The sequence below is a fragment of the Octodon degus genome, unplaced genomic scaffold (genome assembly GCF_000260255.1).
Source record: "Octodon degus isolate 3935 unplaced genomic scaffold, OctDeg1.0 scaffold00033, whole genome shotgun sequence".
Taxonomy (NCBI): Eukaryota; Metazoa; Chordata; class Mammalia; order Rodentia; family Octodontidae; genus Octodon; species Octodon degus.
The window spans coordinates 14,201,952-14,216,033 of NW_004524609.1; the positions used below are offsets into that span (position 1 = coordinate 14,201,952).

Genomic DNA, 14,082 nt, shown 5'->3' on the forward strand with positions numbered 1-14,082 from the left:
TCCTTCTCCTCCTCCTCCTCTCTTCTTCCTCCTCCTCCTCTCCTCTTCCTCCTCCTCCTCCTCTTCCTCCTCCTCCTCTCTTCTTCCTCCTCCTCTCCTCCTCCTCTTCCTCCTTCTCCTCCTCCTCTTCCTTCTCCTCCTCCTCCTTCTCCTTTTCTTGATTTAAGGAATCAAAGATGCAGAAGAGCAAACCCAAGAGACAGGCCTGGGTGGGCATTTGAGTGGCCCTTGTTTTAAGTGAGAGTTAAGAATCTCAAAAGGTCAGCAAGGTGAAAGCATTCTAACCCTTAGTAAGAACAGTGTTACGGCTTGTATCTAGGTGGCCCCCAAAGCCTCATGCAGGCACTGGGACAGGCTTCAGAGCTTCATGATCCATGGTGGGGAGTACAGGTGAGAGTGCTACACCTGCCCTGGGGGGGTATGCATACAACCCAAGGGAGGGAGAGAGACTTGCTAGCTGCCGCTATTGCTGCTTCCCGCCTTACTCTTCACTGTTCTCCGCTGCCATGAGCTGCTGCCCTCTGCCACGTGGCGCTCTGCCTTAGAGCCAGCCAAGTACGGACTGAAGCCTCCACTAACTATAAGCTAAATAAATCTTCCCTTCCTGAATTTGGGGTATCAGATATTTTGTTTCAGCAACAAGAGAAAAATAACCAAGACAAAGAGCAGGTTGTCCCCAGACTCAGGAACCCCTTCAAGATCGCAGCGTCCCCTGGGTGCTGGGGGAGGGGCTGTGCCTTCTGCTTGGTGGTGGCCTTGGCCGTGTTCTCCAGCTTTGTGTCTGAGATCTATCTGGCAAAATGGGAGACATAAATCTTGGGAATAAGCAATATGCTTACTTGAAAATTAATTTGCCAGAACTGGGCAGACCAAATAGGATAGGACACCGTGACCACATGAGGCTTTGGGGGGCATCTAGACACAACCCACAGCACACAGCATTCTCATCTCAATGGTCTGCTCACCTCCTTCTGCCCTGCCTCATATCCCAAGGTGGGACCAGAGTGACAGATGGCTGCTCTCCACATACAGGGCTGTCCAGGGCAATGGTCACCTTCCTGGGACAGTAGGAGCTCAGGGGTGACTTTTATGGTCTTGGCAAGTTTGGAAGCAGGAGGCCTGGTCACCGAGAGGGATAGGAGGAGCCAGATGGAGGAAGGGACCATGATATCCGACTCTTGGGTGGAGAGCAGAAGGGGAAGGTGGTAAGGAGTGACCTGGAGGGTGGGAGCTGACATGAGGTAGAGTGGGCGGTCTCTGGAGGACCTGACCCCCAGGGGCCCCCTGACCCTACCTGGCTGTCAGAGTTCAGACGGGGGCTTGTGTTTTCCAGGCTGTTTTCTCCTGAGTGACCCCAGCACTGTGACGGGCACTGTTGGGGGATCCCTGAGTGTGCAGTGTTGGTACGAGGAGCACTACAAGACATATGCGAAGTACTGGTGCAAAGAATCGTTTATAACGTGTGACAAGATTGTGGAGACTGACGGCTCAGAGAGAGAAGTGAGGAATGGCCGAGTGACTATCAGGGACCATCCCGCCAACCTCAGCTTCACGGTGACCTTGGAGAACCTCGCCCTGCAGGATGCAGGCTCCTACTGGTGTGCAATTAATATACGATGGCAAGAAGATCCCGTCTTCTCTGTTACAGTGTCTGTTCTCCCAGGTGAGCCCTAGCACTGCCCTAAAAGGCTCAGATGGGAATAATGGGTGAAAGTCAGTGCAGAGACTAAGAGCAAGCTCTGTGAGTTCAGGCGGCAGTGGGCAGGGAGTGACAGGGACAGGGAGAAAGACAGTCCAGGGTCAGAGGGAACATCCTGGAGTGGCTGGCAGTCTGGCACAGTCTTGAGGGAAGGTGCCATGAGGGGATGGGCAGCTGAGAGCAGAGTGTGCAGAGTTGAGTCCCAGGAAAAGAGCTCATTGAAGGGAGGGAGGGGCTCAGCAGAGGGCTGGGTGAGGGCTAGGCAGTGATGTTTGGACAAGTGACACATTAGCGCTGTGGCTAGATAAACATCTTTGGCAGCACATGGCTGGATGGAGACCAGACCAGGCAAGGGAGTCAACTCACAGGCTCCTGGGGGGAGCAACCCACCCGCCACAAGGATAGGAATGGTTTGAGGCAGTTCCTGCTTCTTGTTAGCAAATGCTCTATTGCTTCAGGAGAGTCCAGGGAGAATGTGGTCTAGGAGCCCCCAGCCCCCTCCTCTTTCTGGGCAGCTGGTATGAAGTCAGTGAAGAGATCATTGAATCTGATTTGTGTTTTTGCCCCAGAAGCAACTTCAGAGAAGCCTACAACTGACACCATAGGCAGCACCTCATCAACCACAACTGAAGTCCCGGCTGCATCTTTTACCAGGCCCTGGCGTACCACTCACACCTCTAGCAGCCAGGAGAACCAGCAAGATGTCCAGGCCTCAAGGTAAGGCCATCCTGTCTGTGACCTGGAAGGAGAATCTTCTCAGGAGGAGCTCAGGGCTCAGGGATGTTGGGCAAGCAAGTTACACCCTGCTGGGTGGGTCCTTCTGTGCCCTTTGCCACAGGCCCGGGTTGGAGGCTGCAGTCTGTGCATCCTAGCTGGGGTCATTGCGGCTGCTCTGAGCCTGCCCCAGGCTGAAAGAGAGGGTACAGGTGAGGGGGAATCAGGGGACAGAGGGAATGAAAGGAAAGCTGCAGTGACTGGGCTGGGAACACTCTGCCATGAACACTCTGGCCACCTTGAACAATCACCAGGCTCATTTCACAGATGAATAAACCGAGACTCAGAGGTTAAGCAATTGTCCGGTCACATAGCTACAGGAAATAGGACTGAGATTGGGGTAATGTGGCCCCAAAGACTTGGGTTTCCCTTTTAGGGAATGGTTCTCAAATTTTTATTAGTGTCACCAACCCCTCAGAGAGGCTGACAACATCTAGAGACTCTCTCTAGAAAAATGCAAGCATTCATAAATGATTTTTGGGGTCCTCTGAGCTGCTGGGGCATTGAAATTCAACTGTGGCCTTGACGGCTGGGAGTTAGGGTTAAAGACCCTGGCCACTATAAGACACCTTCATGCAGAGGCCATTGCTCTTTGAGGAGGTCTAGGTCACTGCCTTTCTGACCAATGGGCTATGAATTTGGGGGTTCCCATGACTCCCTTAGGCTCAGTAATTTACTAGACTTTGAGCTCTACAAAGTACCGCCTTATAGTTTTATCATAAAGGATAAAGATCAGGACCAGCCAAATGAAGACGCAAGGAGCCTGCAGCCTGGGAAGGTCCCAGAATTCCTAGTCAGGTGGGATTGGGACATGGAACCTCCGGGGGACTATCTCATTTCTGTGCCCAGGTTTACTCTAGAGTTTCATGGCACGAGTGAGAGTGGCTGAGGCATCGGCCATGTGACTGAAGTTGATCTCCAGCCCTACTTACTCTCTTGGTGGTTGGGCTGGTCAGAGTCTGTGTCACATGGTTTTTCCACTGAGCAGCCCCATTCATCACCTCTGAGCAGTCGGGTTGACTTGGGAACAACAAAAGTGCTCCCATTACTTGGGGCTCTCTCCCAGAGCCCAGGACAAGGACCAATCAGCTTCCTCTCTGCACCCTAAAGCCCTTCTGCAAGCTTCCTACCAAGCAAGCTTCCCAGAGTCACAGTGTGGACACTGCAGAAAGCAAATCTCAGACTCAAAACATGTCACTTCTGTTCACCCTACAGATACACACAGGAGCCAGAGCTCAGCTTTGCAAGAACCTTAAGCTTCTATAAGTTGTGTGTGTATGAGGGGCATCATTAAAAGAAGACAAAATCTGGGGTGTAGTTCAGTGGTAGAGACCTTGGCCAGCACTGGCAGAACCCTAGCTTTGCTCCCATCCCTGAAACAAACAAGGGAACAACTCAAACAAACAAACAAACATTTAAAATATAAATGATTTTTATAGACTCAGGCATCGAAGAAAGGCTTCACTGTGAATCTGCTGCTGCCTGTCCGGTGTGGAATGGCAGGGCGAGGGGATGATTTATCCCAACAGTGTTTGTCATAGCACAAAAAAATGAGGGAAACTGTAGGAGTCCCCTCCAGGTTCTCCTCTCGGCCCGGAAGTTAATATTTGTAATCCCAAAGATATGTTATTAGAATTCCACCAAGTGAATTCCAATCCTAAAACATATTTATAATTATTGGAGAGTCAAGGGCCCCTAAGTCCAGCCATAAGGTGGCTTTCTGGAACAAAGAGGCTGACCCAGGGCTTCACCTGGTTTTATTCAGTGGAGAAGTGGCTTGAGGAGGAGTGGCTTGAGGAGAATGACCGAGAATTGTGGGAAGTAGGTGACTACTGTGAGCTGAGCTAGGTGGGTGGCCTACATTTACCTCTGCCATATGCAGAGAAGATATGCAGAGAGAGTAATCTGCTTTATGCTGATGAGGTAGTATCTAATGTTTTGGGGGCCTGGTGCTTCAGCTTTGATGTAGTCTTTCAAGCCCCAGGAAGTCATAGCCTCTATCTCGAGGCTCAATCCAGGCTGGCAGCACGGAGCATTGGCTCTTCGTCCTGTCTCAAGCCGGTTCATATTAAAAAGCAGCAGGTATAGGTTACCAGGGAAACACGCACACCACCTTCAAAGACTATCACCAGCACCTCAGCTAGACCAATACACACTGCTTAAGGCCAATTGAAGGATAAACAGAAGTCCTAGCCAGCTCTGTACATAACAATACAGGGAAATAGGGTCAGGCTCAGCCAAAATGGAGACAGTCACCCTTCTTTCAAGGATAGCTGCTCAGGTGGGCCTCCACAGGAAATTTCAGTAAGAAGGGGTCACAGGAATGACAGTCTATCCATGTGACAGAGTCCTATACAGCTGGGGCACTTCCCTGAGCACTGAGGTGGGAAGATCTCTAAGACGTTAAACCAGAATAGTGCTGCCTCCTTTGTGTGAAGAAAGAAGAGAACTAATATTCATCCATATGTGTCTACTACCTTTTTTTTTTATGATACTAGGATTGTAAAGCAGGGCCTAGTACACTAGACAATGCCAGGCAAACACTCCAGGCCTGGATGTTCACGTTGGCTTGCCTAGGAATGAAGTGCCTGGGGTCACGTGCACTGCATCTGTGGGAGGAATCGGAGGATGCGTAGGTGGGAAGTGTAAAGGGGAGGCATTATACTGTTCGCCTTTTTCAAAAATTTAACTTGTATTTGAAAAGTCAAGGAAGGGCTAGGTGTGGTGGCTCTTGCCTGTAATCCCCAAACTTGGGAGGTTGAGGCAGGAAGACCAAAGTAAGCTCGAGGCCAGCCTGGCTACACAGTGAATTCCAGGGCCAGCCTGAATTACATAGTGAGACCCTATCTTAAAAAAAAAAAAAAAAAAAACACGCAAAAATCAGAACAAATAAAAAAGAAAGTCAGGGAAGCCCCAGGGATGTTGTTGAGCAATAGAGCATTTGCCTAGCATAGACCAAGCCCTCGCTGCAATCCCCAGGCACAGTTAACTAATTAACCAATTTAATTAACGAATGAAACAAAAGTCACAGAGAGCTGACGCCCCCTCACCCAGCCCGCCTCCCCACCAGGCTCCCTGTGCTGCTCTCCATCCTGGGCATTCTGCTGCTTCTGCTGGGGGGGCTCTCACTGCTGACCTGGAGGATTCTGCAGAAACAACACAAAGGTGAGTGTGCTCCGGGCAGCTCAGCTGTGCCCCACCCTGGGGTCTCTTGTCCTCAGTGCTCTGTTCTGGGTCCTCAGAGTGGGTGCTGAGAGCACCTCAGACCCTACATGGAGACTGGCGCAGGAGCAGCACCAGAGCAGGTCTCCTGGAGACCTTTCCTGCTGGGGCTGGGGGGTGTTGTCCCATGGGGTAGAGTACTCTTCTGTTTAAAACTTCTGCCTGGCTTTCCACGCCCTCAGAACACAGCTCCTCCAGGGCTGTTGGCTCCCTGCCATCTGGCCAGCCGTACTCTCTCTCTCTTCCCCTCATCCCATTTCTGGGCCCTGGAAGGCCACTTCCTTTTTCTTTTTTTTTCATTTTGAGACAAGTTCTTGCTAAGTTGCCCAGATTGGCTTCAAACCCATGATCCTCCTGCTGCAGCCCCTGAGGTCTGGGATTATAGGCCTGTGCCACCAGAAAGAGCTGAGGAAGGCCCCTTCCTGCGACTTTCGTCCCTGGCAGGAGCCACAGCCTCCACCTCTCCTGGGCCTGCGCCGGCACCTGGACTGCCTCCCTAGCCCACTTCCTGGCTTGCTCCTTCTGGACCCTGAGCACCGACCTAAGCCTTCCTCTGCTCTGAGACCTTCTTTCTTTTTGGTCCCCCCGACTGCATCTGGGGGGCCCTCCCAGCGTGCAGCTCTGCACCTCAGCTGTCACAGCCCTTTTGGAGCTAGATGGCCCTCGCCAGCTTCCCTGACTGCCTCTGCAGCCGGCTGGGCCTCCCCAGAGGCCAGCGGCCACGGTCCTAGGAGGCCCACAGTCAGAATCTGTTGGGTTTCTGTGCCTGATGCAGGGAACGAAGAAACTGTCTCTTCCCCCTGCTTTGCTTCTGTTACCTTCTGCAGCCTCACGCGCTTTTGCTCACCACGCCAGGTTTCCCAGCCTGGACTGCTTCAGTTCTGTGATCTCAGCAGTCTCCTCGGTGCCCTTTCACCCAGAAAGTCTATTTCATTTTGCTGTGTGTGTGTGTGTGTGTGTGTGTGTGTGTGTGTGTGTGTGTTACTAGGGAATGAACCCAGGGTCTTCGCAAAGAGCTACATCTCCAGCCCTTTTTAAAATTCTGAGAGAAAATCCCACTAAATTGTGAAGTGTATTATGCCCAGTTTAATAGGTTCTTTACCACCTCAAGCCATGGTAGGCATCCAGGAAGCTCCAGGAATCCTGCAATCCCTATTTCTTTTGAGCTCAGGTTGTTAGAGGACATTTGTGAGGTCTCTGGCACCATGTCTGACACTTAGTAAATAATAATAAATCCCAGAGAGCTCAAATAAGTACTGGACCTTGGTGTGACAGTGCACGCCTATAAGCCCAACACTCAGGAAGATGAAGCAGGAGGGTCACAAGTATGAACTTCACGGGGGCAACTTAGCAAGACCCTGCCTCAAGAGAAAAAAAATGAATCAATGATCCCACAAGAGGAGGATTCCCAGGACGGTCTTTGTCCACTGTTGTCCAAGCCTTTGGGCCGCAGTAAGGTCTGCATGACAGAGAGGGTTACTCTGTCCACAGCTGCAGGAGGAGCAGTGTGTGCTGCAGGATCCGGGACCTCTGCCTGACCGCCGAGTAGAGGCCAGCCCAGCATTTAGGTGCCTGGTCCAGGGAAGGCGGGCCACTTCCTCTTTCCCATCTGCTTTGTTTCTGATGCTTCCTGAGCTTCACATGCATGCTGCTTGTCATGTGGGGTTTCCCAGCCTGGACCTCCTCAGCTGTGTGATCGCAGCAGACTCGTCGGCCTTTTACCCAGAAAGCCTTGGGCTCCACAGATGGCTTCTCCTTCCGTGCAAAGGAACGTGTGATTGCTGGAGGGAACTTGAAGAGAGGAAAGCACAGAGAAGGAAATAAGCTCTCCTTAGCTTAGTGATTGGTAACCGAACATGCTGCTCCCAGAGAAAACCGAACACTGGCCCTGAAGACAGGTCCCTTCCAAATTTTTCTAGGCCTATGTATGCATTTATGATTTCTTAAAGAACTTGATGTATACCGTGAATTCTCTTTTAGAGCAGTGATTTTTCACTTAACATATTGCACCATTTTCCCTGCTATGAAATATTCTGGAAATCACAGTCCACAGAGTCTGTAGGTATATGAGCGCATCATACCTTGTTGAATAGGCCCTCAGTAACAGGGAAAAGGCTTTCTGCTCAGATGCCCTGAAAAATTGTGCCTCAGTTTGTGAGTCCTCACCCCATCTCCTCACAGTGTCTAGGCTGGTCTCTAACCTCGAGCTTTACTCATCCACCCCAAGCCTGACCTGCCCCATCATACCTATTAACAACTCTTTCAGCCTCTCATTCTCATCCATCCATTCATTCATCCATCCATCTATCCATCTATCTATTCATCCATCCATCCATCCATCTATCCATCCATCCATCCATCCATCCATCCATCCATCCATCCATCCATCCATCCATCCATTCATGCATGCATTCATTCACACAACAAAGCTGTCCTGAGCATCTGCTATATGCCAGGCCTGAGCAGGGTCTTGGGGACACCATGGTGACTAGGCTGGACTGGATCTCCCCCTTTAGTGAGCTTCCTGGCCAGCCAGCTCCTCTCAGAACTCCTTGTGGCTGCCTCATTCCCCACCCTGATCCTTGCTTCACACTGCCCTTCCCGACTGCCCTTCAAGCACCTGGCCAGGTGTGGTGTGCAGCCCACACACCGAGTTGGGAACCCAACATGTTCCCCTCCCAGAGTACCCCTGTGTTGCTCTGTCCCATCAGGAGCAAGTTCAGCAAACACAATGCTGTTTGGGGACTTCTGTCTTCCAGCTTTGGGCTTTTCCCCTTGGCCTCTTGCCTGGAAGGGAGTGTTGCTCTGTGACACACAGGGTAGTGGGCTCTGGGTTCTGTGGCCATGGACCCAGGCCAAGGGCATCAGGCTGTGTGTGTTTGATGCTTTTCACAGCTCCTGGGTCCCTGGATTGAAAGGGTCAGGGTGTGCAGGAAGGCAGGACCCTCTTTCCTCCAGGGCAGCAGGCGGGTGGCTGTCTGTGATCTGTCCCTGTACTGGTCTCATCCTCTCTTGGGTATCAACTTTACCTTTCAAGATTTTGTCCATTAGCTGCTGTGGGACAACTCTTAGAGGCTGTCACCTAACAGCGGGCACGTGGAATGGGCTGTACCCTGGTCTCCTGCCCTGGTGCGGCCCATTCTCTGGTGAGTAGGGGTTCGAGCAGAGGATGGGGAGAGATGGAAGCAGACTCCAGGCTCAGGAGTTGGAGCAGATGCCCCTGGAAATTCCTCATGGCTTGGAGCTGTCAGTGCTAGGTCTCTGCAAAACCAGGGCCTCCTTCCTCTGCTGCCTCCTGCTTGCTCCCACCAGGCATACACCCTGTCCTGGTTCAGCAATTCCACTTCCCCATCCTCCATTTGTCTCTAGGTGGTGAGCGTCCAAGGCAGGGCCGGAACCCCAGGCAGGTAAGGGAAGCTGAGGCAGGAGGTGGATCTTCCCAGGTGGGGTGAGCAGGGAGCACTCATGGCCTAGAGGGGCACTGTGGGCGGCCTGGGGCTAGACACCTACAGCATGGGGTATCTGCAGAGAGGCAGGGTTGGCGAGGGGGAAGAGACTCCTTGGACGTCTCCCTCCCACTGCAGGCCGCTGAGCAGTGTGAGCCTCACTATGCAAACCTGCAGCTGCACACATGGTCCCTGCAGGAAGAGCCAACAACACCGAGGCAGGTGGAGGTGGAGTACAGCACAGTGGTACGTGCAAGCCCCAGGGTCCCCGGCCTGTGTGGGTGGCACCAGCTGGGGATCAGCAGTGGCTGTAGAGGGATGAGAGGGACCAGCTCCAGGACAGCAACCAGAAGAGGAGCAAGTGTAGGTTTTGCCAGAGTAGTGGACCTTGGAAGGGCTTGGTGTCACTGAGCTGGAGGTGGGAGGATGGAAGGGGTCTGGAGTGGCCAGTGACTATGGCCTAATAGTCAAGCATTTATGAAGCTCTTACTATATACCACATACCTAGGGGTAAAGCTGCTGATCTATCCGTGTACTGCTCCCATCCTCTCTTGGGTATCAACTTTACCTTTCAAGATTTTGTCCATTAGCTGCTGTTGGCCAACTCTTAGGTGCAGTCACCTAAAAGTGAGCATGTGAAATGGGCTATGTCCTGGTCTCCTGCCCCGGTGTGGCCCATTCTCCGGTGAGTAGGGGTTCAAGCAAAAGGATGGGGAGAGATGGAGGCACCAGACTAGAGCTGCCTCGGGGACCTCCCAGGCCCACCCTTCAGCCTGTGAACCCGCTGAGCCCATCTTAGACACCTGAGTGAAGTCGTGGAGGGATGATGGCAGGGCATGGGAGATCCTGTTCCTGGTCTGCTCCAAAGAAGTGCCCTGCTCCCTGGAATTGCCCAAACTGGCGCTATTTACTTGGGCTGCTATTCCTGCACCATGCAAAGGATCCTGCCCTATATTGTTTCTGCGTCCCTGCAAGCCATGTGCCTCTCTGAGCTGCCAGGGGGCTGCAGAGGTGTGAGGTGTGGTTTCACCTCCAGGCTGTCTGAGCAGGTGCTTACATTGGATGGCTCCTGGCCATGTGTCTGAGCCTCCACTTTTTCACATGACACGTTCTTAGGTCCACCTGACCACAGGGGTCTGGGACCAATAGTGCTTGCTGGTCTAACTCAGCAACTGATGATCTCAAAGTGGACTGGAGACACAGTCCTTCCCTTCAGACAGCACCCTGGGGACAAGTCAGAACCTGTGTTCACAGCAACTTGAAGTCATTCAAGCTCTGCCTAGAGGGCCAGGATCCTGCAGAGCTGCTTTTGAGTCCTTCAAAATGGCCTGTTTCTGGGTCACAGCCAGGAATGGTCCTCCCAGGGGAGAATAGAGATGTCTCTGGAGAGCCCCAAGCTTCTCGGGGTCTCAGGCTCATTCTTGTGAAACAGACTTGGCTAGGTCAGCCTTGAGGATCCCTGGGGACCCCCTGGCTCCCCAGGGATCCTGAGCTGTTGCTTGATCAGGTAGAGTAGAAAAGGAGGACGGGCAGAGTGGCTGAGGGGAGTCCCGGCAGGAGGAAGAGGCCAGGACAGTGGGACGCTGCAGCCCCTGCAGTGACGGCTGCTTTGGGTGGTGCTGCCACCCTGAGCTGGGGGTCTGTCCTGCCTCGCCTCCTCCTGAGCTTTGGGTCTTTCTGCAGGCAAACACCAGGGAAGATCTTCACTACAGCTCGGTGGTGTTTGAGTCACAGAAGCCGGGCTCTAATGCCAATGGGGTTTCCGTCCAGAGACCCCAGGAGGAGGAGCCAGAGTACAGCGTGGTCAAGAAGCCTGAGAATCACCTTCCTAGCCCATCTTCCCCTTAGTCTGCTCCCTCAGTGGGGACCAACAGACAGCTGAGCTCTGAGCAGGCTGGGCTGTCCCTCCATGCACTGAGCCCAGCTGGCTTCACTGAGGAAAAGCAGAACCAGGGACCCGCTGGACCAGCAGGGAAGCCTGTCCCACTGTCTCTTTCCTCTCTGCTGTGCTGCTTCCCTTCCCGGCTGTGCGTGTGGAGGATGCCCCTCCCCAGTCCTATGTGGCTCTCAGAACGGACCCGGCTCACATCACAGAACACCTACAAGTGCTTTGTGAATCACAGCCTCACAGGTCCTGGGGGCTGGGCAAGGTGAGCCGAGAGACAGCGATGACAGGGATTAGTTCCTGTGCAGAAGGTCACAGACACTGTTAAAAATCACCTCACAGATGAGAACGCAGAGGCTCAAAGGGAAGAGGCTGGCACATGAATCCAGAACTGGCAACAAGTTTCCCTGGACTCTTGGGTCTATGTTTCATATATAAGATATAAATAAAATTTAAACTATCTTTTTAAGGTGCAGCGGCAAGCTACCAGAAACACTGAAACAGCACCCAGGATTTGGAATGTTATTGATGGGCTCTGATTAGAGTCATTCCCAGAAAAGGAGGCCCTGGTGTCTACTGGTCTAGGGCTCATCTGGGATAAACAAGCAGGAAGTACAGAGGCAGAACGGCTTGTTAGACAGGGATTGGTTGATACAATATGCATCCTAGTGACCAGCTGTTTCCAAGAGACAGGAGAGACCACAAATGGAACAGGAGCTATTACCTGGGTGACCAACACACTGAAGTTTACTGATGGGGTCATTTGCTGCTCCATACTCCCCCTCTCTTTTAGTTTCCCTGGCAAAGCTTTGCTAGGTGTGTTACATGTGATCTTTTTTTTTTTTTTTAAATTTTTATTTATTTATTTATGTGTGTGTGTGTGGCCAGCTCAGCCCACCAGGGGGCAGGGCTGGCTGGCATGTGGTGCTGGGGGATTGAACTGTGGTCCCTGTGCTTTGCTAAGCTTGTTCTAAGTAGGTGCTTTAGACCACTGAGCCATCTCACCAGCCCACATGTGATCTTCTAAGGCAAGGTCCAACTGGAATTCAGGCCTGTCTGTAACATTAGGCTAGCAAGGCAATGAGGGCATCCATCTGCTCTAGGAGAGCGTCTGGTATGTCTTGGATGCTCATCAAATCTTGGTCAAGTGTTTGATCAATGCTTCTGTTCTCTTGGAGCAACCGTCCATAGAGAAAAGGCAAACAGGGAACAAAGACACAAGATGTGGGGTAAGCAGAATCCAGATCAATTACCAAAAACCACAGCTAGCAGGGGAGCAGGGAAGAAAGGACGGGTTGAGCAGCCTGAAAAGATGCAAAAATAAAGGGGAGTAGGTAAGAGGCGATCTCATGAATGATGTTCTCTGGCTTCAGTCGTGTGTGTGTGTGTGTGTGTGTGTGTGTGTGTGTACTCTTCCAAGTGAGCTTGGAGGAGCTATCCAGGTAAATTTTTCAGCTAGATTTCAGAAACTTGTAGAGGTACTTGATAGGTACCTGGGTTATACATGTATGCAGGAATGTCTACAGACATAGCTGGTGTGCTAGCTGATTACAAGCTGTAGGTAGCTCTTATCCATCTAATTTCTGGGTGACCTCTGCTACAAATGCAGGCAGGCCCATTGTGGCTGCCGATGATCAAGGGTAGGCCATATCTAGGAAAGACTGTGCATAGCAGGACCCTACAAGCTTTTATTGTTTTCTCAGTAGAGGTGCGAAACAGGAGGCTGGAGTCAGTGACACAGACGCTAAAGCCTCAGCTGGCTGCAGGGGTACAGGTACCAGCGCAGCAGTTTTTTGTTTTGTTTTTTTTTAAATCTCAAGCAGGTTTTTTTTTACATTTTTTTTTATTTGCTTATTTATTTATTTTGTGTGTGGCCAGCTCAGCCCACCAGGGGGCGGGGCTGGCTGGCATGTGGTGCTGGGGGATTGAACCGCGGTCCCTGTGCTTTGCTTAGCTTAGCTTGTTCTAAGTAGGTGCTTTAGACCACTGAGCCATCTCACCAGCTCCAGCGCAGCAGTTTGAATGTACAGAACTATAGTGGGTCTGGTGGCTAGGCTTGATGTTCCAGTCAATTGGATTCCCGGAGGGCGGTTAAGCCTCTGGGCTGGGTTATTTTGTTTCTTTGGTGACAGGTTTCCTAACAGCAATTTGCTGTGTGGATCATCCCTGCAGGAAAGTTTTGGCTACAATAGATTTGCCCAAGGTGGCCAGCGTGCCAAGCCCGTCGGACTTTGTTTCTAGCAGAGCTGCTTCCGTCTGTAAATAGGGTGCACTCAGCATCAATCAGGGGTGCATTTTTAGGACAGCTCCTCTCAGTACAGCCTGCGGCACCTGGGCAGTTAGGTCTTGGTTTAAGGTTAGTTTGCCAGCTTTCCTGATCAGAAGGACAGTGGCTGTTCGATGACAGAGGCAAAGTGGGGGAAGAAGGCCTTAGGGACCACTGGGTGCTCCCAGGGGTTGGCAGTCTGCGTAAGTCTCTAGAGGCCAGGACAGCCCAAAAGGGCAAGGGCAGCAGCATTGGCAGCTTGGAGATCTTGAACTGGCAGTAGGTGTGAGTGAGGTATTGTAGGGAGCTACGTGTAGCCGTGCCCTAGGATGGCGCCGGTTTCCGCCTTCCACCCCCTCAAGGGGTGAGCGCTCCTGGAGTAAACAACTCCATATATGGCCAAGGCTTGGGCTAATGCATTGCTTCCGTGTACCTGGACCAATGGGCAGTACACACGTGGCACCCCATGGTTGGAAGCCCTGGGACTTATAAGCTAAGAGCAGGGGCCTCGGGAGAGAGAAGACAGAGAGAAGACGGATGTAAGGGAACAATAAAGAGCTGCGCAGAAAACCAACCAGTGGTCGCGTGGTTCTTGCAGGCAAGGCCGCGCGTGACAAGGTATATCTTAGAGGTTTGATAGTTTATACTGTTTGCTTGGGGGAATGTAACAGAGCTGGAAGAGACAGAGAAACATCAGAGAAAAGGTGCTGGTGGCTTGGCTCAATCTGTTAGTGTCTCCACCAAGGTAGTGGGAGAGTTCCAAACCCCTCATGGCATGGGATGGGAACCA

General features: G+C 52.0%; 1 protein-coding gene across 3 annotated transcripts in view; it reads left to right on the forward strand.

Annotated features, from left to right (window-relative positions):
* Cd300a (CD300a molecule) overlaps positions 1–11,132 on the forward strand; it is a 23,481-nt gene extending 12,349 nt beyond the window's left edge. For 2 of the 3 annotated variants that reach the window (XM_023714035.1, XM_023714034.1), the window contains exons 3-8: positions 1,334–1,663; positions 2,263–2,416; positions 5,544–5,638; positions 9,065–9,102; positions 9,280–9,387; positions 10,825–11,132. In XM_023714035.1, the coding sequence (XP_023569803.1) occupies positions 1,334–1,663; positions 2,263–2,416; positions 5,544–5,638; positions 9,065–9,102; positions 9,280–9,387; positions 10,825–10,989 (890 nt within the window). In that variant the 3' untranslated portion in view covers positions 10,990–11,132. The remainder of the gene's footprint in view (positions 1–1,333; positions 1,664–2,262; positions 2,417–5,543; positions 5,639–9,064; positions 9,103–9,279; positions 9,388–10,824) is intronic. The other variant, XM_023714036.1, reaches the window with a different exon arrangement.
* Positions 11,133–14,082: the final 2,950 nt, after the last annotated feature.